At 51.1% G+C, this 23211-nt stretch overlaps 2 protein-coding genes across 2 annotated transcripts in view; one reads left to right on the forward strand and one right to left on the reverse strand.

The window, feature by feature from the left end:
* Nucleotides 1–18661, reverse strand: part of LOC145335575 (uncharacterized) — a 38578-nt gene extending 19917 nt beyond the window's left edge. The window contains exons 1-2 of the mRNA XM_080181382.1: nt 18492–18661; nt 13757–14945 (exon numbers count right to left, since the gene is read on the reverse strand). Of these exons, the coding sequence (XP_080037508.1) occupies nt 13757–14751 (995 nt within the window). The 5' untranslated portion in view covers nt 14752–14945; nt 18492–18661. The remainder of the gene's footprint in view (nt 1–13756; nt 14946–18491) is intronic.
* LOC145335564 (uncharacterized) lies at nt 329–22403 on the forward strand. The gene is made up of 2 exons (XM_080181371.1): nt 329–1090; nt 20922–22403. Exons 1-2 carry the CDS (start codon nt 397–399, stop codon nt 22109–22111), a joined length of 1884 nt encoding a protein of 627 aa, XP_080037497.1. The 5' UTR covers nt 329–396; the 3' UTR covers nt 22112–22403.
* Nucleotides 22404–23211: the final 808 nt, after the last annotated feature.

Below are 23211 nucleotides of genomic sequence, written 5' to 3' on the forward strand. Positions count from 1 at the left end.
GGTGGACAGTGATAGCCTTTTTCCTCGGATGGAGAAATCTAGCACGAGGGGGCATGGCTTTAAATTACGGGGGGGTAGTTATAGGACGGATGTCAGGGGTAGGTTCTTTACCCAGAGGGTGGTGAGGGATTGGAATGCCCTGCCTGCTGCAGTTGTAAACGCGCCTAGTTTGGGGGCGTTTAAGAGATCCATGGATAGGTTTATGGACGAGAAGGGATTGGTTTAGGTTAGTGGGTCATTGTTTTTGTAACTGGTCGGCGCAACATCGTGGGCCGAAGGGCCTGTTCTGCACTGTAATGTTCTATGTTCTATATTTACTTCAGGGGGAGAGGATTTTGCAGTCAGGAAGGTGGGGCTGAACACCACACGGTGCCTGAATATTGTCGGCTTTTGCACATGGAAGGGAAAGGCACCGCCCACAGCTGGGAGAAACCGTACACGTGTTCCCTGTGTGGGCGAGGATTCAACCGATCGTCGGACCTGACGCGACACAAGCGCAGTCACACTGAGGAGAAACCGTGCAAGTGCGGAGACTGCGGGAAAGGGTTCAATTTTCCGGTCCAGCTGGAATCTCACCGGCGCAGCCACTCTGGCGAGAGGCCGTTCACCTGCTCCGAGTGCGGCAAGGGGTTCACCCTGTCGGGCAACCTGTTGGCGCACCAGCGGGTCCACAGCCAGGAGAGGCCCTTCAAGTGCCCGGACTGCGGCAAGTGCTACAAGAGCTCCGGCGAGCTGATGCGCCACCAGCGCGTCCACACCGACGAGCGGCCGTTCCGGTGCCCCCGGTGCGGGACCGGCTTCAAGCAGCTGTCCGACCTGACCGTGCACCAGCGCGTCCACACCGGCGAGAGGCCCTTCACCTGCTCGGCCTGCGGCAAGGGCTTCACCCAGCTGGCCAACCTGCTGACCCACCAGCGGGTCCACACCGGGGAGAGGCCCTTCACCTGCCCCGTGTGCGGCAAGGGCTTCACCACCCTGTCCAACCAGCTGGAACACCAGCGGGTCCACACCGGGGAGAAACCGTTCACCTGCTCCGTGTGCGAGAAGGGATTCGCTCACTCCTCCACCCTGCTGAGACACCAGCAGGTTCACAAGGACGCTTGAGAGAAAGCCGCCGCCACCCTCCTGAACTCCTCACCATCCTGACTTAACACGGAGTAGTACAGCTCGGGAACAGGCCCTTCGGCCCACGACGCTGTGCCGAACGTGACACCAAATTAAACCAATCCCCTTCTGCCTGCCCTTGGTCCATATCCTCTCTATTCCTGGCATATTCATGTGCTCATCTAAACGCCCCTATCGTATCTGCCTGCTCCTATCCTCTAAGTTTCTCCTGGGATCAAAGATTATGGGGCGTGGAACTGAGCCACGACAGATCAGCCATGATCTTATTGAATGGCGGGGCAGGCTCGAAGGGCTAGATGGCCTACTCCTGCTCCTATTTCTTATGTTCTTATGAAAGCAGGATTAGGCTCTTGAGTTGGACGATGAGCCACGATGGTGATGAATGGTGGAGCAGGCTCGAAGAGCCAGATGGCCTCCTCCTGTTCCTATCTTCTATGTTGGTCACCCCCGTCAGCGTGTTCCAGGCACTCTGATTTTTTTTTTTAAAGACAAACTTGCCCCTCGCATCTCCTTTGAACTTTCCCACCTCTCACCTTCGCCGTTTCGGCTCTGGGGAAAAGAGATTCTGACTGTCATCCTATCTACGCCTCTCATAATTTTATAGACCTCTGTTGGGTCTCCCCTCAGCCTCCGCCACTCCAGAGAAAACAACCGTAGTTTGTCCAGCCTTTCCTCTAATCCAGGCAGCATCCTGGTAAATCAGGACTTATAGAAATCGACAGTGCAGAAGGAGGTCATTTGGCCCATTGAGTCTGCACCGACCACAATCCCATCCAGGGCCTACCCCCACAACTCCATGCGTTTACCCTAGCTAGTCCTCCTGACACTGAGACAAAGAACAACAAAGAACAAAATCAGCCCGGGAAACAGGCCCCCAGCCCAACAAGCCCACGCCGCCATCCCAACACCACCAGTCCACCTCTCCACCCACGACCCCTATCTAATGTTTTATGGCCATCCAGATTGAGGGAAACTGACCTAGGGACAACCTATCCCTGCCAATCAGCCCAACAGCACATCCCTGGGGCGCGGGAGGAAACCGGAGCACCCGGAGAAAACCCACGCAAGCACGGGGAGAATGCACAAACTCCCCACAGACCCCGGCCCAAACCCACGCGTCCGCACAGCAAACAGCGACAGCCACCGAGCCCAGCCCACCTAACCTGCACATCTTCGGAGTGTGGGAGGAAACCGGAGCACCCGGAGGAATCCCACGCAGACGTGGGGGGAAACGTGCAGACTTTGCACAGACGGTGACCCGAGGCCGGGAATCAAACATTGAGGCAGCAGTGCTGGCCACCGTGCCACCCATGGACATGTATCACCTTTCTCTCACTGATGCTGGGTCAAAATCCTGGAACTCTCACTAACCACTATGGGTGTTCTTACAACACATGAACCACGGTGGTTCAAGGTTGTGGCTGGCTCACCTCCATCTTCCACAAGGGCAATTAGGGGATGGGCAATAAATACTTACCCAGCCACATCGCATGGATGAATAAATAAAGAAAAAATGTGTGGTGATTGAATTTTGCTGTTACTCATGTTTTAGACTGAGCAATGTTATATTTGTCTGTTTCTGCTGCTGTTAATAAACTCCAGCCATGTTGTAGGGATCATTATTCTGTATAAAAGTTAAATAAATCAACTTTGTTTTGCAGACATAATATATTGAGTCTTTTTAATATCGCTAACATTAATTGTGGAGTTTGCACATTCTTCCCGTGTCTGCGTGGGCTTCCTCTGGGTGTTCCGGTTTCCTCCCACAGTCCAAAGATGTGCAAGTTAGGTAATTAGCCATAAATAATTGCATCTAGTGTCAGGGATTAGTGGGTAAATATGTGGGGTTAAGGGATTAGGATCTGGATGGGGTTGTGGTCGGTGCAGACTCGATGGGTTGAATGGCCTCTTTCTGCACTGTAGGGATTCTATGTTCCTTCTGAAGGACTTTCCCTCTCCCCGTGTCCTCCATCCTCACCTCCAAGTGCAGGGAGTTCATGGAGCTTCTTCGTGACTAGGCTTCAGACCACCTGAGCAGCTGCCTGTGCTGCTTTTCCCTCCCTACCTACCACTAGCCCACCGGCTTAAATTTCCAGTCGCTTCCTGCCATTCGGGAAATGACCCATTTATTCCTACTCTTTGTCTTCTGTCTAGTTTTCTATCCATCTCAACACATAACCAAAACCCCAGGCACTTTAATTTTAACATGCTAATTTCTTATGTGGGACTTGGTCGAAAGTTTGTCAAAATAAACTGAATCCACCAGCTTCCCCCTCATCTGCTGTCCTAGTTACATCCTCAAAGAGTTCCAGTAGATTTGTCGAGCATGATTTCCATTTTGTAAATCCATGCAGACTGTCCGATTCCACCGCTATATCCCAAGTGCGCTGCCCTAAAGTCTTTGACAATGGACTCTAGAATTTCCCCACACTCGAGAATGGCCTGTTCTCTAGTTCCTCAAAGAATTGGTCCAAACAAACTATCCTGTATACACTCCCAAGAATTCTGCCCTATAGCATTGTGACTGATTTGTCCAATCTAGATGGAGATTAAAGTCACCCATAATTACAAATGTTCATATATTGCATGTGTCGCTAATTTCCTGTTTAATGCCATTCCCAACATCACTGCAGCTGCAGGGGTCTATATACAATCCACACTGACATTTCTTGCCCTTTGTTTTGCCGCTCGACCCATACAGATTCCAGAGCTAATATCTTTCTTCACTTATTTTGTCTTTAATCAACTCTACTGCCTTTTCCTTTTTGTCTGTCCTTCCTAAATATTGTACACCCCTTGATGTTCATTTTCCAGCCCTGGTCATCCTTTGATTTGATTTGATATGATTTATTACCACCACCCCATGACATTCAATGGTGTTACCATCACTGAATCCCACACCCTTGAGGTTACTCATCACGCAGTGGCTACAAGAACAAGTCAGAGACTAGGAATACTGTGGCAAGTGACTCACCTCTTGACTCCCAAAGCTTGTGCATTCTCTACAAGGCACAGGTCAGGGGTGTGACGGCATACTCCCCACTTGGCTGGATGGGTGCAGCTCCAACAACACTCAAGAAGCTCGAAACCATCCAGGACAAAGCAGCCCGCTTGATAGGCACCCCATCCACAACCACCCACTCCCTCCACCACCAATGCTCAGTAGCAGCAGTGTGTACTACCTTCAAGATGCACTGCAGCAACTCACCAAAGATCCTTAGACAGCACTTTCCAAACTCACGGCCACTTCCATCTAGAAGGAGAAGGCCAACAGATAGACGGGAACACCACCACCTGCAAGTTTCCCTCCAAGCCACTCACCATCCTGACTTAAGAACATAAGAAATAGGAGCAGGAGTAGGCCATCTGGCCCTTCGAGCCTGCACCACCATTCAATAAGATCATGGCTGATCTGTCGTGGCTCAGTTCCACATTCCCGCCCTCTCCCCATAACCCTTAATCCCCTCTCTTATCAAAAACCCATCAACCCGCGTCTTAAAAATATTTAGCGAGGCAGCCTCCACCACATAAGAACATAAGAAATAGGAGCAGGAGTAGGCCATCCAGCCCTTCGAGCCTGCAAATCAATTTGGTGAAGGTGCACACAAGAGTTAGGATCAACTATGCATGATAAATCAATAAAAGGACAATAATATAATAATAATAACAATAATAACACAATAACAATACCACTTCAACGGGTAGAGAATTCCAGAGATTCACCACCCTTTGAGTGAAGAAGTTCCTCCTCAACTCCGTTCTAAAACGCCCCCCCCTTTATCTTGAGGCTGTGCCCCCTAGTCCTACTGTCTTTTTTGAGCGGGAAGAGTCTCTCCACCTCTATCCTATCCATCCCATTCATCATCTTATACGTCTCAATGAGATCTCCCCTCATTCTTCTAAACTCCAACGAGTACAAGCCTAGTTCATTCAGCCTCTCCTCATAGCTCAACCCCCTCAACTCCGGTATCAGCCTAGTAAACCTCCTCTGCACTCCCTCCAAGGCCAAAATATCTTTGCGCAGGTGCGGCGCCCAAAACTGCACACAGTACTCCAGCTGCGGCCTCACCAATGCCCTATACAGCTGCAGCAAGACCTCCCTACTTTTATATTCAATCCCCTTCGCTATGAAGGCCAGCATCCCATTCGCCTTCCTGACCACCTGCTGCACCTGCAAGCTGGGTTTTTGCGACTCATGCACAAGGACCCCGAGGTCCCTCTGCACCGTCGCCTGCTGCAGTTTTTCGCCACGTAAGTAATAGTCCTTCCTACCATTCTTCCTTCCAAAGTGGACCACCTCACACTTGCCAACATTAAATTCCATTTGCCATTTCCTGGCCCATTCGCCCAGCCTATCTAGATCCTTCTGCAGACTCTCCACACCCTCCGCACAATTTGCCGTTCCCCCAATCTTGGTGTCATCCGCAAATTTCGACACCCTACACTCGGTTCCCTTCTCCAGATCATCTATATAAATGGTAAAAAGCTGAGGCCCCAGCACCGACCCCTGGGGCACTCCACTAGTCACCATCCGCCAATCCGAATAGCACCCGTTGACCCCCACTCTTTGCCTCCTATTTGACAACCAATCCTCTATCCACGCTAACACCCTACCCCCAACTCCAAGTCCCCTGACCTTCTGCAATAACCTCTTATGAGGTACTTTGTCAAACGCCTTCTGAAAATCCAGAAAGACCACATCCACCGGCTCTCCTCTATCCACCGCCCTAGACACATCCTCATAGAACTCCAGTAAATTTGTCAGACACGACTTCCCTTTAATGAAACCGTGCTGCGTCTGCTCTATCAAGCAATTCCCTTCAAGATGCCTCGCAATTTCCTCCTTAATGACGGATTCTAACATTTTACCTACCACAGACGTTAAACTGACCGGCCTATAATTCCCTGCCTTTTGCCTGGCACCCTTCTTAAACAACGGCGTAACATTAGCCGTTTTCCAATCTTCCGGCACTTCCCCGGAATCCAGCGACGTCTGGAAAATAACCACCAATGCATCCACTATAACCTCCGCCATTTCTTTCAGAACCCTCGGATGCATTCCATCCGGTCCTGGGGACTTGTCCACAATCAGCCCCTCCAGTCTGTCGAGCACCGCCTCTCCAGTAACAGTAATGTCATTAAGGCTTGGAAATATATCAGCTGTTCCTTCACTGTTGCTGGGTCAAAATCCTGGAACTCCCTAACAGCATTGTGGGTCAACCCCATGGACTGCAGCGATTCAAGAAGACAGCTCACCACCACCTTCTGAAGAGCAATGAGGAATGGGCAATAAACTCTGGTCAGCCAGTGACACCCATGTCCCATGAATGAATAAAGAAGTTTAGTTTTGTTAAGAGTTAAAGTTCAGTAACAAGAGTTTGATTTAATATTGTTACGTGTGTTAGTATACAGTGAAAAATATTGTTTCTTGTGTGTTATACAGACAAAGCATATTATACATAGTTAAAGTTTATTTATTAGTCACAAGTAGGCTTAAATTAACACTGCAATGAAATTACTGTGAAAATCCCCTTGTCTGCCGCACTCCGGTGCCTGTTTGGGTACACCGAGGAAGAATTTAGCGTGGCCAATCCACCTAACCAGCACGTCTTTGGACAGTGGGAGGAAACCCACACAGATGCAGCGAGCACATGCAAAATCCACACAGACAGTGACCCAAGCTGGGAATCAAACCAGGACCCCTGGGGGTGTGAGGCAGCAGTGCTAACCACTGTGCCACCGTGCACCTTCTAGGAAAGGAGAGGCTGCAGAATCTCTAGGATATAGAGAAAGATCTACTTAGGAGAGTTAGAATAAAGTTTTAGAAGCATAGAACAAGAGTAAAGGATAGAATTAGAAGGTATGCTGGGCACAGCTTGCAAGAAGTCATCACACTCTGGCAACGTCTTGAGAGTTAAAAGTCTCGCAACTGTTTGTAGTTGGTACCTAGAGTGCTAAATAAAAGGAAGTTTGTTTATGAGAATCTGAGTCGACTCCTGTCTTTTGGTTTTGTCACACCAAACTGAGTGCCTGGCAGGAATTTAAGTTCTGATCATGCACAAAGTTCAAGTAAGCTGTAAAATAAAGTTCTTGTGTTCACTAAGAATCTTTCGCACCCTCAGAACATCCCAAAGTGATTCACGGTCAATGATGGATATTGGAAGAAAGAATGAGGAGAAGCAGAATTTTTTAAAAAATCCATTCATGGGACATGTGTGTCACTGGCTGGCCAGTATTTATTGCCCACCCCTAGTTGTCCTTGAGAAGCCAGCATAATTAAGGACCCCACGCTTCTAACAAAGAACAGTACAGCACAGGAAACAGGTCCTTCGGCCCTCCAAGCCTGCACCGCTCATGCTTCCAACTAGACTATTCGTTTGTATCCCTCCATTCCCAGTCTGTTCATGTGGCTATCCAGATAAGTCTTAAACGATTCCAGCGTGTCCACCTCAACCACTCTTCTCTCTCTCTTCCACTTTTTTCCGTCGCAAAAAAGTTACAAAAGTCTGAGGGTCATGTACCAACCGACTCAAGAACAGCTTCTTCCCTGCTGCTGTCAGACTTTTGAATGGACCTACCTCGCGTTAAGTTGATCTTTCACTACACCCTAGCTGTGGCTGTAACACTACATTCTGCACTCTCTCATTTCTTTTTCAATGAATGATACGATTTGTCTGTATAATGTGCAAGAAATAATACTTTTTCATTATATGCAAATACATGTGACAATAATAAATCAGATCAAAGAAGGTGGTGGTGCTCTGCCTTCTTGAATGGACCTACCTGCACAGTCCATGTGCAGGTAGGTTCATTCAAAAGTCTGATGGCAGCAGGGAAGAAGCTGTTCTTAAGTCGGTTGGTGTGTGTCCTCAGATTTTTGTATCTTCTTCCCAATAGCAGAAGGTGGAGGAGAGAATGACCGGGGTGTGTGGAGTCCTTAATTATGCTGGCTGCTTTTCCAGGGCAGCGGGAAGTGTAGACAGAGTCAATGGATGGGAGGCTGGATTGCATGATTGACTGGGCTTTGTTCACGACCCTTTTGTAGTTCCTTGCGGTCTTGGGCAGAGCAGGAGCCATACTGAGCTGCGATATAACCAGAAAGAATGCTTTTTATAGTACACCTATGAAGGTTGGTGAGATTTGTAGTGGATATGATGGGCAAATAAGTGGCAGATGCAATTCAATACCGAGAATTGTGAGGGGATAGATTTTGACTGAAGGCATTGGGACATACAATCTGGACTTACTGGCCTGATGTAAAGTGTGTGCAGAGACCTGGGGGCGCACGTACATCAACCTTTGAAGATGGTAGGATATACTAAGAGACACATTAGTGTGATTTCTTTGCAACCATGTTTCCAGCAGCTACCTCGTTTCTCTCATTCACACAAGGTTCTAATCTGAGCTAGAATCTGTTTCCAGATTATCTTTTATTCACGTCCACAATAACCCTCTTGTTCTCTGCATAGACAGCAAGGTGCTGCACCATTCGAAAAGCTGCCTTTTTTCTTCTGACTTTTCTGAAAGCTTCTTTCTTCGAGTGTTATGGCCAGCGCATGTCCGTTATTCTGCCCTCGCTGCCAGTTTGTGTGTGTACCTGGAAGTCACAGAAACACCACAGTGCAGAAGAAAGCCATTTGGCCCTTCAAGTCTGCACCAACAACAATCCCATCCAAGCCCTACCCTAAAATCCCACTTATTTATTCTGCTAATCCCTCAAACATACTCACCCTGGCACACTAAGGGGCAATTCAGCACGACCAATCAACCTAAACCGCACATCTTTGGACTTTGGGAGGAAACCCACGCAGACATGAGGAGAATGTGCAAACTCCACACAGACAGTGACCCGAGCCAGGAATTGAACCCAGGACCCTGGAGATGTGAAGCAGCAGTGCTAACCACTGTGCCACCGTGCCGCCCTAGCAGGGTGAGATACAACACTCGGGAGCACTTTGGTGAAACAAAGGGAACTTTATTCGTGGTGTGTGTTTGCTCTCACGTCTGCTGCTTAGAAACATAGAAAAACTACAGCACAATACAGGCCCTTCAGCCCACAAAGTTGTGCTGAACATGTCCCTACCTTAGAGATTACTAGGCTTACCTATAACCCTCCATCTTACTAAGTTCCACGTATTTATCTAAAAGTCTCTTAAAAGATTCTATCAAATCCGCCTCCACCACTGTTGCCGCAGCCCATTCCATGCACCCACCTCTCTCTGAGTGAAAAACTTACCCCTGACATCTCATAAGAACATAATAAGAACATAAGAAATAGGAGCAGGAGTAGGCCATCTAGCCCTTCGAGCCTGCCCCGCCATTCAATAAGTTCATGGCTGATCTGTTGTGGCTCAGTTCCACTTTCCCGCCCTCTCCCCATAACCCTTAATCCCCTCTCTTATCAAGAACCCATCAACCCGCTTCTTAAAAATATTTAGCGAGGCAGCCTCCACCACTTCAACGGGCAGAGAATTCCAGAGATTCACCACCCTTTGAGTGAAGAAGTTCCTCCTCAACTCCGTTCTAAACCGCCTCCCCTTTATCTTGAGGCTGTGCCCCCTAGTCCTACTGTCTTTTTTGAGCGGGAAGAGTCTCTCCACCTCTATCCTATCCATCCCATTCATCATCTTATACGTCTCAATGAGATCTCCCCTCATTCTTCTAAACTCTAACGAGTACAAGCCTAGTTTATTCAGCCTCTCCTCATAGCTCAATCCCCTCAACTCCGGTATCAGCCTAGTAAACCTCCTCTGCACTCCCTCCAGGGCCAAAATATCCTTGCGCAGGTGCGGCGCCCGAAACTGCACACAGTACTCCAGCTGCGGCCTCACCAATGCCCTATACAGCTGCAGCAAGACCTCCCTACTTTTATATTCAATCCCCCTCGCTATGAAGGCCAGCATCCCATTCGCCTTCCTGACCACCTGCTGTACCCGCAGGCTGGGTTTTTGCGACTCATGCACAAGGACCCCGAGGCTCCTCTGTACCTACTCCCCAGCACCTTAAACCTGTGTCCTTTTGTGGCAACCATTTCAGCCCTGGGAAAAAGCCTCTGAGAATCCACCCTATCTATACCTCTCAACATCTTATACACCTCTATCAGGTCACCCCTCATCCTTTGTCTCTCCAGGGAGAAGAGACCGAGCTCCCTCAACCTATCCTCAACCATGCCACCCAATCCAGGCAACATCCTTGTAAATCTCCTCTGCACCCTCTCAATAGCTTCCACATCCTTCCTGTAATGAGGCGACCAGAACTGAGCACAGTACTCCAAGTGGGGGCTGACCAGGGTCCTACATAGCTGCAACACTATCTCTCGATAATGCTTCTGTTTCCCACACTACCTACCATTACATTGGTCGCGCACACTCATGAATGGGGTGAACCTCGCAAGAATACTTCCTCACAAACATTACTACTGCAGGGTTCCACAATGAGCCAAGAGACAAATACATAACAGTTAGAAACGTAAATGGGAACTGGGGTCTAGAGGCAGCTTATACAGAAGCAGGGAAATTCTATGGAACTTTTATAAAGCTCAGGTTCAGCCCCAAGTGGACTATTGAGTCTAGATCTGGGCAATGCACTTTAGGAAAGATGTGAGGTGCAGAGGATATTTACCAGAATGATTTTGGTAACGTGGTAGATTTAGTTACAATGTTAGGCTGGAAAGGCTGAAATCGTTCTCTTTCTGCCAAAAATCAAACACCTGCTGTATAATTGTTTTAAAATTTATTCATCAGTGTGACAAGTAAGTTTACATTAAAACTGCAATGGATCTTTCTAGTTGCCACGCTCAGGCGCCTGTTCGGGTACACAGAGGGAGAACCTAGCACCGAAACAGGGTGTCTTTCGGACTGTGGGAGGAAACCAGAGCATCCGGAGGAAACCCACGCAGACACGGGGGGAATGTGCAAACTCCACACAGACAGTGACCCGAGACGGGAATTGAACCTGGGTCCCTGGCGCTGTGAGACAGCAGTGCTAACCACTGTGCCACCCCTACCATCAGTTCACAGGTTTCAGTGACTCCTCCTAATTCTGATTTAATCAATTTCAGAAGATTTGTTTCCAACAAATGAACCCCCGTCTTCAAGATTCAGAACCGTCACACAAACACAATGAAGTCTTCACAGGATAATTATCACAGTCAGCGTCCGACTGGAAACTTAAACAGAACAAAGAACAGTACAGCACAGGAAACAGGCCCTTCGGCCCTCCAAGCCTGTACCGCTCATGCGCCCAGCTAGACCATTCATTTGTATCCCTCCATTCCCAGTCTGTTCATGTGGCAATCTAGTCTTAAATGATCCCAGTGTGTTCGCCTCAACCAGCCTGTCTGGCAGTGCATTCCAGGCCCCCACCACTCTCTGTGTAAAGTACGTCCCTCTGATATCTGAGTTGTACCTCACCCCCCTCACCTTGAACCTGTGACCCCGTGTGTTTGTCACCTCTGACCTGGGAAAAAGCTTCCCAAGTTCACCCTATCTATGCCCTTTATAATTTTATACACCTTTATTAGGTCACCCCTCATCTTCTGTCTTTCCAGGGAGAACAACCCCAGTCTACCCAATCTCTCCTCATAGCTAAGACCCTCCATACCAGGCAACATCCTGGTAAACCTTTTCTGCACTCTCTCCAAAGCCTCCACGTCCTTCTGGTAGCGTGGCGACCAGAACTGGGTGCAGTACTCCTAATGTGGCCTAACCAACGTTCTATATAGCTGCATCATCATATGCCAACCTTTATGCTCTATGCCCTGTCCAATAAAGGCAAGCATGACATGAAAAAGATACAAAAGACTGAGATCAAGTACGAACCGACTCAAGAACAGCTCCTTCCCTGCTGCCATCAGTCTTCTGAATGGACCTACCTTGCATTAAGTTGACATTTCTCTACACCCTAGCTGTGACTGTAACACTACATTCTGCACTCTCTCACTTCCTTCGCTATGAATGGTATGCTTTGTTTGTGTAGCATGCAAGAAATAATACTTTTCACTTTATACCAATACATGTGAATCAAATCAAGAGAATCTGTTTTCAGGGTATCTTTTATTCACATCCACACTAATCTGCTTGTTCTCCGCATTGACCATGGCGCACCATGTGAAAACTTTTCTTAATCCCTCTGAAAGCTTCTTCCTTCGAGTGGTTTAGCCAGCACATGTCCGTTACCCCGCCCTCGTCGCCAGTTTTGGTGTGTATCTGGAGACATGGCACTCGGGAGAACTTTGGTAAAAACAAACAGAACTTTCTTCGTGGCGTGTGTTTTTGCTCTCATGTCTGCTGCTTCTCTCTGTTTCCCGCTCTATATACCATTATGTTGATCGCACGAGTGAACCTTGCAAGAACACTTCCTCGCATACATTACTACTGCAGGGTTCCACAATGAACCAAGAGACATCAGTTAGCAAAGTAAATGGGAACTGGGATCTAGAGGCAGCAGATACAGAATCAGGGAAATTCTGTGGAACCTTTACAAAGCCCCAAGTCAAGTATTGAGTTCAGGAATCAAATCCGGGTTCCCTGAGGTAGCAGTGCTTAAACACTGTCAAAGTCAAAAGCATACAAAAATGGTGCTTTCAGACGTATCCAGAATATTAAACTCCAGTCTGGTTAGAGAGATTATTAACATCAGCCGAAACAAACTCCAGCTGTCAGAATGAACATGGTCCAGTCCTGAGCGGGACAGCGATAGAGTGGTTGGTGCTGCTGCCTGACAGCGCCAGGGACACGGGTTCAATTCCCGGCTTGGGTCACTGTCTGCGTGGAGTCTGCATGTTCTCCCTGTGTCTGTCTGGGTTTCCTCCAGTTTCCTCCCACGTTTGGGCCATTGAGCCTGCACCGACAACAATCCCACTCAATCCCGATCCAAGTAATCCCACTTGTTTGCCCTGCTAATCCCCCCGACACAAGGGGTGATTTAACACGGTCAATCCGGGTAGACACGGTGGCACAGTGGGTTAGCACCGCTGCCTCACAGTGCCAGGGACCCCGGGTTCGATTCCCGGCTCGGGCCACTGTGTGCGGTGGAATCTGCACGTTCTCCCCGTGTCTGCGTGGGTTTCCGCCGGGTGGTCCGGTTTCCTTCCACAGTCCAAAGATGTGCGGGTTAGGTGGATTGGCCATGATGAATTGCCCCTTCGTACAAGGGGGAACTGGCTTGGGTAAATGCATGGGGAAGGAGCCCTGGGATGGGACTGTGGTCGGTGCAGACTCGATGGGCCGAATGGCCTCCTTCTGCACCGTGGGGATTCTATGAATCCACCTAACCCACACATCTAGGTTAGGTTGATTAACCTCGCTAAATTGAGCCTAGTGTTAGGGGGTTAATAGGATAAATATGTGGGGAATAAGGCCTGGGTGGGATTATGGTTGGAGCAGGTTCGATGGGCCGAATGGCCTCTTTCAGCACTGTAGGGATTCTACGAATCCCCCTAACCTGCACATCCACGTTAGGTGAATTAACCACGCTAAATTGAACGTGGTGTCAGGAGATTAATAGGGTAAATGTGTGGGGTTATGGGAATAGGGCCCGGGTGGGATTGTGGTTGGAGCAGGTTCGATGGGCCAAACGGCCTCCTTCAGCACTGTGGGGATTCTGTCGAGCGTTGAACTCCTGTCGTCACTTGTGGATCCGTTTGTGGGTCACCAGGTTTGACAAGCGAGTGAATCCCTTCCCGCACACGGAGCAGACGAACGGTCTCTCCCCGGTGTGCAGTCGCTGGTGCCCCAGCAGGCTGAACTTCTGGGTGAAGCCCTTCCCGCAGACGGGGCAGACGAACGGCCTCTCCCCGGTGTGAGTGCGCTGGTGCGTCAGCAGGTGGGACGAGTGGGTGAACCCCTTCCCGCACTCGGGGCAGGTGAAGGGCCTCTCCCCGGTGTGGACGCGGCGGTGTTCCACCAGGCTGGACGACTGGGTGAAGCCCTTCCCGCAGGCGGGGCAGACGAACGGCCTCTCGCCCGTGTGAACCCGCTGGTGCTTCTGCAGGGTGGAGGACTGGGTGAAGCCCTTCCCGCAGGTGGAGCAGGTGAACGGCCGCTCCCCGGTGTGGGTGCGTCGGTGCGTCAGCACCTCGCTCCTGCTTTTAAAGCTCTTCTCGCACTCGGGGCACTTGAAGGGCCTCTGGTCGGTGTGGACGCGCCGGTGGGTCAGCAGGGTGGACAGCTGGGCAAACTCCTTCCCGCACGCCGGGCAGGGAAACGGCTTCTCCCCGGTGTGAACCCGCATGTGCATGTGGAGTTTCGACAGCTCGGTGAACCCCTTCCCGCACATGGAGCAGGCAAACGGCCTCTCCCCGGTGTGGCTGCGTCGGTGGATCTCCAGTTGGGACGGGTAGTTGAATCCCTTCCCGCAGTCCCCGCACTTGCAGGGTTTCTCCCCCGTGTGATTGCGTTGATGAGTCTCCAGCTCAGACGGGTAGTTGAACCCCTTCCCGCAGTCCCCGCATTTCCACGGTTTCTCCATGGTGTCCCGGTGTCTCCCCAGACTGGACAATCCTCGTCCACACACACACACACACACACAACACGTGCGTACAGTTTCTCCCCGCTGAAAGCGGTGTGATTTTTTTTTTCCCCCAGACTTGTGTGACTGGTCTTTCCACAGACCGTTCACTCTCATTCAGGTGTGCGTGTGCGTGCGTCTCGGTACTTTCCCAGTCGCACTGATGTTTGCAATCTTTCCCCCACAGAAAAACATTTCTCCTTCCAACATCCAAAGGTTGTCCAGGTCCTGAAGAATCAAGTGACTGCGTCAGACTTTGAAATGGTATCTGCTTTGAGTCTCCCGTCTGCAACTCCTCCCCTTCTAATCCCCTGTAAAAGCAGTTTGCACCGAATTACTTACAACGCAGAGAACAGAGACAGTTTGTAAGCCACGCGCCTACCTCCCATTTCACCTGCCCCACCTCAAGCCTTTCAACTTACGTTGAAAAAGAATTAAGAGGTTGAACAAAACAGGGATTGTTTTCACTGGAAGGACGGAGGCCGAGGGGAGGCCTGATGAAGGGGCAACGCTCCGAAAGCTCGTGATTCCAAATAAACCTGTGGGACTCTAACCTGGTGTTGTGAGACTTCTTACTGTGCCCACCCCAGTCCAACGCCGGCATCTCCCCATCGAGGGGAGACCTGACAGAGGGCTACAAAATTATGAGTGGCGTAGACAGGGCGGATAATCAGAGGTTTTTCTCCCCCCCAAGGGTGCAAGTGTCAATTACACAGGTTCAAGGTGAGAGGGAGAAAGTTTAAGGGAGATGTGCGGGGTGGGGGTGGAGTTTTCCACGCAGAGAGTGATGGGTGCCTGAAACGCGCTGCCACAGAAGGTGGTGGAAGCAGGCACGTTAGCAACACTTAAGAGGCATCTGAACGGGTCCACGAATAGGGAGGGAAAATACAGACTTGAGCACTGAGTCGAGGAGGAACTTCTTCACACAAAGGGCTGTGAATCTGTGGAATTCCCTGCCCAGCGAAGCAGTTGAGGCTACCTCATTGAACGTTTTTTTTTAAGGCAAGGATAGATATATATTTTTGAACAGTAAAGGAATGAAGGGAACAGTCGGGTAAGCGGAACCGAGTCCACGAAAAGATCAGCCTTGATCTTATTGAATGGTGGAGCAGGGTCGAGGGGCCAAATGGCCTCCTCCTGCCTTCTTATGTAAGGGCAGAAGATTTCTTTCTTTGGTTTAATTCAGGCATCACGATCAACACAGACTTTGTGGGGGGAGGGGATGAAGGGTCTGTTTCCCTGCTGTACTCTTCTGTGTTCTTATCTCTCTATTCCCTTTTTTCTCGTGTTATCACTGCGTTGCCTCTAAGCCATTCACCCTCCATCAGTTACTGTGGCAGCAGGTTCCACATTCTCACCCATCTCTGAGTAACCCATCTCGCCCATCTTTTCGGATTTATTAGTAACTGTCTCGCATTTATAGCCATAAGTGTTGGATTCTCGCACAAGTGGAAACATTTTCTCCACACTGGCAAGACCCAAGTGGCAGACTGGGCAGAAATGTAAGGGCCCACGGGACGCAGCGAGTTTTGTATCCAAAATTGGCTCAATGGCAGGAAGCAATGACTCACGTGGGTTTTTGTGAATGAAAGGCTGTTTCCAATGAGATTCTACCAGTTACAGTTTTTTTTATTAATGTCACAGTTAGGCTTGCATTAACACTGCAATTAAGTTACTGCAAATAAAGCAAAAAGGAAAATATCACTGGACTAATCAGGTTGGCCAAGTCCCATCTACACAGTTAAGGATACCTCAACTATACCCGCCGTAGGGCGGCATGGTGGCACAGAGGTTAGCACTGCTGCCTCACAGCGCCAGGGACCCAGGTTCAATTCCCAGCCTGGATCACTGTCTATGTGGAGTCTGCACGTTCTCCCCGTGTCAGCGTGGGTTTTCTCCGGGTGCTCCAGTTTCCTCTATTCCCACAGGACTTTAGCTGCAGTGATTTGATTTATTATGGTCAGGGCGGCATGGTAGCACAGTGGGTTAGCACTGCTGCTTCACAGCTCCAGGGAACTGGGTTCGATTCCCGGCTCGGGGTCACTGGCTGTGTGCAGTTTGCACGTTCTCCTCGTGTCTGCGTGGGTTTCCTCCGGGTGCTCCGGTTTCCTCCCACAGTCGAAAAGACGTGCGGGTTGGGTTGATTGGCCGTGCTAAAATTGCCCCTTAGTGTCCTGAGAGGTGTAGGTTAGGGATTAGCACGTAAAATATGTAGGGATGTGGAGGTAGAGCCTAGGTGGGATTGTGGTCGGTGCAGACTCGATGGGCCGAGGGGCCTCTTTCTGCACTGTAGGGTTTATGATCTATACAGAATCCTATAGTGCAGAAAGGGGCCATTCAGCCCATCGAGTCTCTGACCACAATCCCACCCAGGCCTTATCCACATAACCCCATGCATTTACCCTAACTATCCCTCTGATGCGAGGGTCAATTTACCATGGAAAATACACCTAACCTGCATATCTTTGGACTGTGGGAGGAATTCTAACAGTGTCAGACAGGGTAGATGCAGGGACAGTGTTCCCGATGATGGGGCGAGTCCAGAACCAGGGGTCACAGTCCGAGGATACAGGATAGACCATTTAGGACGGAGATAAGGAGTCATTTCTTCACCCAAAGAATGATGAGTTTGTGGAATTCATTACCACAGGCAGCAATTGACGCCAAAACATTGAATGTATTCAAGAGGCGGCTAGACATAGCATTTTGGGTGAACGGGATCAAAGGTTAAAAACTGCAGCAGGCGACGGTGCAGAAGGACCTCGGGGTCCTTGTGCATGAGTCGCAAAAACCCAGCTTGCAGGTGCAGCAGGTGGTCAGGAAGGCGAATGGGATGCTGGCCTTCATAGCGAGGGGGATTGAATATAAAAGTAGGGAGGTCTTGCTGCAGCTGTATAGGGCATTGGTGAGGCCGCAGCTGGAGTACTGTGTGCAGTTTTGGGCGCCGCACCTGCGCAAGGATATTTTGGCCTTGGAGGGAGTGCAGAGGAGGTTTACTAGGCTGATACCGGAGTTGAGGGGGTTGAGCTATGAGGAGAGGCTGAATAAACTAGGCTTGTACTCGTTAGAGTTTAGAAGAATGAGGGGAGATCTCATTGAGACGTATAAGATGATGAATGGGATGGATAGGATAGAGGTGGAAAGACTCTTCCCGCTCAAAAAAGACAGTAGGACTAGGGGGCACAGCCTCAAGATAAAGGGGGGGCAGTTCAGAACGGAGTTGAGGAGGAACTTCTTCACTCAAAGGGTGGTGAATCTCTGGAATTCTCTGCCCGTTGAAGTGGTGGAGGCTGCCTCGCTAAATATTTTTAAGACGCGGGTTGATGGGTTTTTGATAAGAGAGGGGATTAAGGGTTATGGGGAGAGGGCGGGAAGGTGGAACTGAGCCACGACAGATCAGCCATGATCTTATTGAATGGCGGGGCAGGCTCGAAGGGCTAGATGGCCTACTCCTGCTCCTATTTCTTATGTTCTTATGTTCTTATCGTGATGAATGGCAGAGCAGGCTCGAAGGGCCAAATGGCCTCCTCCTGCTCCTATCCTCCATGTTTCTATGAAACCGGAGCACCCGGTGGAAACACGCGCAGACACGGGAAGAACGTGCAAACTCCATACAGACAGTGACCCAAGCTGGGAATCGAACTTAGATCCCTGGCGCTTTGAGGCAACGGTGCTAATCACTGTGCCACCTTGCCGTCCCTTAGCCGTTTAGTTATCCACCGCCAATTTCAGCATTGTTCACCCCCGTGTCTGCGTGGGTTTCCTCCCCACGAACCGGAGGAGGCTGTACAAATATGCCCACCCTCAACGACGATGCCCAGCATGTCAATGCAAAGGAAGAGTTGCAAACTGTTTACCTTTGACATTCAAAATTCAGGTCCTGATGAATTGAGTGACGCTCATTAGATCTTGAGATGATGTTTGGTTTGAGGTTCCTATCTATAAATCCTCCCCTTCCATAACCCACACAGTGGAAGGACTTTCAGACACCATCCTTCCCAGTCCAGGATGGACATCTCTCCCACCTGTCTGCAGGCCTCAGAATGAACACACATGCGCCCTGCTGCACATTGCCCCTATCAAAGATGGCGACTGCGCCCTGCGGCACATTGCCCCCGACAAAGATGGCGACTGCGCCCTGCGGTACATTGCCCCCGTCAAAGATGGCGACTGCGCCCTGCCGCACACTGTCCCCGTCAAAGATGGCGACTGCGCCCTGCCGCACACTGTCCCCGTCAAAGATGGCGACTGCGCCCTGCCGCACACTGCCCCTGTCAAAGATGGTGACTGGCCCCCTGCTGCGCATTGCTACAGATCAAAGCTGGCGTCGACGCCCTGTTGAACATTGCCCCGATCAAAGATGGTGGCTACATCTGTGCCCCCTTTAAAGATGGCTTTGCTCCATATCCAAGATGGCGTCGGCACCGTTCTGAACTTTGTTCCCCCCAATCACTGCTGTCCTCTACAAAGATGGCGGTTTGCGCCCCGTTGCACATTGCCGTCTAAGACGATGTGGAGCATGCGCAGTGCAGATATCGAAACCCAGACTCCACTTTGAAGGCGCATTGAGTGTGCGTGTGTGTAGTGTCCCTCCCGCTCGGTCCCGCCCCTCATTCACTCCGATTGGCTGGAAGACCAGCCGCTCCCGCTCGGTCCTCCAGCCCCGCCCCTCATTCACTCCGATTGGTTGGAAGACCAGCCGCTCCCGCTCGGTCCTCCAGCCCCGCCCCTCGCTCACTCCGATTGGTTCGAGGACCACCCTCTCCAGCTCGGTCCTCCAGTCCCGCCTTCCCTTTCCTTATTGGTCCGGCGCTGCCGTCGATCAGTGCCCTCCAGGCATTGTGATGTGGAGCATGCGCAGTGTCATTGATGTCCTTGGCGCTTGTTTGTCCCGGAGAAGCGGAGTCGGCGTTAGGCGGTGGCTGGGAGGGTCTGGAAACACTTTGTGGATCCGCAAACCCTTCAGAATCATTGTCAGCTCCCTGGTTTGCAGCTGCGGGGCTTCTCCCTCCCTCCCTCCCGGGAACAGGCCCAGGTTAACGGCCCCATCCTGGCTCAGACACTGGAGGATGGTTCACATCAGAGGATGGGGGAGGGGGACAGTAAATAAGAGGTTTGGCCTCAAATCAATGAGGACTCTGATCTCTGGGAAGGAAGGAAACCCTGGGAGGTGGGCGGGGAGGATTCACCAACACCCACCCCAACACCCCCAATAAGACCCATTGGTTTTATTGTCAGTCTGCAGACTGGAGAACTGAAATCTCACAACATCAGGTTAAAGTTCTTGAGCATTGGTTAAAGAGGTGTGTATCGTCTCCAGACAGGGCAGTAAGTCAGATGTTGCAAGCTCAGGCAAGTCATGGTGGAGTGGGGGAGACTTGCGAGACTCCTTTGCTGTCTTTACCCCAGTCCAACGCAGGCATCTCCACATCAGAACTGAACCCAGACAGAGGAGAGGGGAGGAAAGAAATGGTGGAGATGGGGTTGGATTTCAGCCCAGGGAGGCGGGGGAGAGTGTGTGGGACGGGGATTTACAGATCTGAGGGAAGAAGAGAGGGGAAAAAAATGTCCCAGAGAAACTGGAATTGTCTGTTCGCAATTTCTGTCCCGGATACCCTGGTGGCTCACTGCGCCAGGGACCCAGGTTCAATTCCAGCTGGGGTTACCGTCTCTGTAGAGTTTGCACGTTCTCCTTGTGTCTGCATGGGTTTCCTCTGGGTGCTCCGGTTTCTTTCCATAGTTCAAAGATGTGCGGATGAGGTGGATTGGCCGTGCTAAGTTGCCCTTTAGTGTCCCAAGATATGTAGGTTCGGGGGCTTAGCAGGGTAAATACACGGGGTTGCGGGAATAAGGCCTGGGTGGGATTGCGGTTGGTGCAGGCTTGATGGGCTGAATGGCCTTGTTCTGCACTGTAGGGATTCTATGATTCGGTTCAAATTAACGATTTTGTAAACTTTTTATTTATACAGGGTGTTGTCAGGTTGAGGACTGTCACATCAGGATCTGCTGGGGCCACTTGATTCATCGGGACTTGGAATTCCATCGACCTTTGATTGTGGAAGAATCTGTGCTGTCTGAGGGAGAACATTTTAAACATTAGCGTGACTGGAAAAACCACTGAGACACAACACACATACAGCTGTGTGTGAGGGGATACCAGTGCCCTGACAGTGTGAAGAGCTTGACAGCCTGAAACAAACATTGCAGCATTTCCAATCTATGCATGTGTTCTTCGTGAGGTTGAGACTTTAACTGGTCAACCCCTCCTTGGAGCGAGAGAGGTATGGACACCGGCAATGTGGAGAAACCTTGGAAATGCGGGGACTGCGGTAAGGGATTCAGTTACCCGTCCCAGCTGGAAAACCACCGACGTATTCACACCGGGGAGAGGCCGTTTACCTGCTCCGTGTGCGGGAAGGGGTTCAATCAGTCGTTCATCCTCACCGCCCACCAGCGCATTCACACGGAGGAGAAGCCTTTCGGCTGCGCCTCCTGCGGGAAGAGGTTCAGGCAGTCGTCGACCCTGACTGTCCACCAGCGGCTCCACACCGGGGAGAGGCCGTTCACCTGCCCCGTGTGCGGGGAGGGGTTCACCCACCTAGCCAGCCTCCGGTCGCACCAACGGATTCACACGGAGGAGAAGCCGTTCACCTGCGGCTCCTGCGGGAGGAGTTTCAGGCAGTCATCCACCCTCACCACGCACCAGCGACTCCACACCGGGGAGACGCCGTTCGGCTGCACCGGCTGCGGAAAGAGGTTCAAGCGTTCCGTCGACCTCGTGGCGCACCAGCGCGTCCACACCGGGGAGCGGCCGTTCACCTGCCCCGAGTGCGGGAAGGGCTTCACCCAGTCCTCTCACCTGCTGACCCACCAGCGCATCCACACCGAGGAGAGGCCCTTCAGCTGCGCGGGCTGCGGCAAGAGGTTTAAGCGGCCGGCTGACCTGGACGTGCACAAGCGGGTCCACACCGGGGAGAGGCCCTTCACCTGCCCCGCGTGCGGGAAGGGCTTCACCAACGCCTCCGTCCTGCTGCAGCACCAGCGCATCCACGCCGAGAATAAACCGTTCACCTGCTCCACCTGCGGCAAGGGGTTCAGGCAGTCGTCCAACCTCACCGCCCACCGCCGCACCCACACGGGGGAGAAGTCCTTCGTCTGCCCCGCCTGCGGGAAGGGGTTCACCCACGCCGCGGGCCTGCTGCTGCACAAGCGCACCCACACCGGGGAGAAGCCGTTCGCCTGCTCCGTCTGCGGCAAGGGGTTCACCCAGTCCGGCAACCTGCACCTGCACGAGCGCATCCACACCGGGGAGAGGCCGTTCACCTGCTCCGTCTGCGGCAAGGGGTTCATTCAGTCGGGGCACCTGCTGACGCACCAGCGAGTTCATGCCGGGGAGAGGCCGTTCACCTGCTCCGTCTGCGGGAAGGGGTTCATTCAGTCGGGGCACCTGCTGAAGCACCAGCGAGTTCACAAGTGACTCCAGGGGTCGGTTTCCACGAACCTTACTGACGTTGAGCCGTCTTGTTTCATGTCCCTTGCTAAATTTCGTTTCATTTGGTGGAGGTGTCACTGTGAAGAATGCACGAGACCGTAAGAAATTTCAGCAAGGATTATTCAGCAGTCTTTAGTTACGTAAGAGACTTACGTGGCGAAAAACTGCAGCGTGCGACGGTGCAGAGGGACCTGGGGGTCCTTGTGCATGAGTCGCAAAAACCCAGCCTGCAGGTGCAGCAGGTGGTCAGGAAGGCGAATGGGATGCTGGCCTTCATGGCGAGGGGGATTGAATATAAAAGTAGGGAGGTCTTGCTGCGGTTGTATAGGGCACTGGTGAGGCCGCAGCTGGAGTACTGTGTGCAGTTTTGGTCGCCGCACTTATGCAAGGATATTTTGGCCTTGGAGGGAGTGCAGAGGAGGTTTACTGGGCTGATTCCGGAGTTGAGGGGGTTGAACTATGAGGAGAGGCTGAATAAACTAGGCTTGTGCTCGTTAGAGTTTAGAAGAATGAGGGGAGATCTCATTGAGACGTATAAGATGTTGAATGGGATGGATAGGATAGAGGTGGAGAGACTCTTCCCACTCAGAAAGGACAGTAGGACTAGAGGGCACAGCCTCAGGGACCCGGATTCGATTCCCAGCTCAGGTCACCGTCTGTACGGAGTCTGCACATTCTCCCCGTGTCTGCATGGGTTTTCCTACAGGTGCTGTGGTTCCCTCCCGTGGTCCAAAGATGTGCAGGTTAGGTGGATTGGCCATGCTAAATTGCTCCTTAGTGTCAGGAGGCCTAGCTAGGGTAGATACATAGGGTTACAGGGATAGGGCCTCGGTGGCATTGCGGCCAGTGGAGGCTCAATGGGGCCAAATGGCCACCTTCTGCACTGTTTGGATTCTGTGAAATTTCTTAACAAAACCAAAAGAGAAAACGTTGGAAAATCTCAGCAGCGTCTGTAAGGAGAGAAAAGAGCCGATGTTTCAAGTCCAGGTGACTGCTCGTCAAAAGCTAAGAGGCAAAAAAAGTGGGAGATATTTATCCTGCAGGGCGAGGGAATCAAAGGTGAGTCATAGCCACGAAAACAAGGG

Source organism: Carcharhinus amblyrhynchos, unplaced genomic scaffold, assembly GCF_965287045.1.
Source record: "Carcharhinus amblyrhynchos unplaced genomic scaffold, sCarAmb.v2.hapA scaffold_39, whole genome shotgun sequence".
In the NCBI taxonomy this organism is placed as follows: Eukaryota; Metazoa; Chordata; class Chondrichthyes; order Carcharhiniformes; family Carcharhinidae; genus Carcharhinus; species Carcharhinus amblyrhynchos.

Bases quoted from the DNA above. Each gene is read 5' to 3' on its own strand.
- LOC145335564 (XM_080181371.1), top strand. From the start codon at position 397: ATGGAAGGGAAAGGCACCGCCCACAGCTGGGAGAAACCGTACACGTGT. The intron at 1,091-20,921 runs ACAAGGACGCTT...AGAGAGGTATGG, and splicing joins GCTGAGACACCAGCAGGTTC to ACACCGGCAATGTGGAGAAA.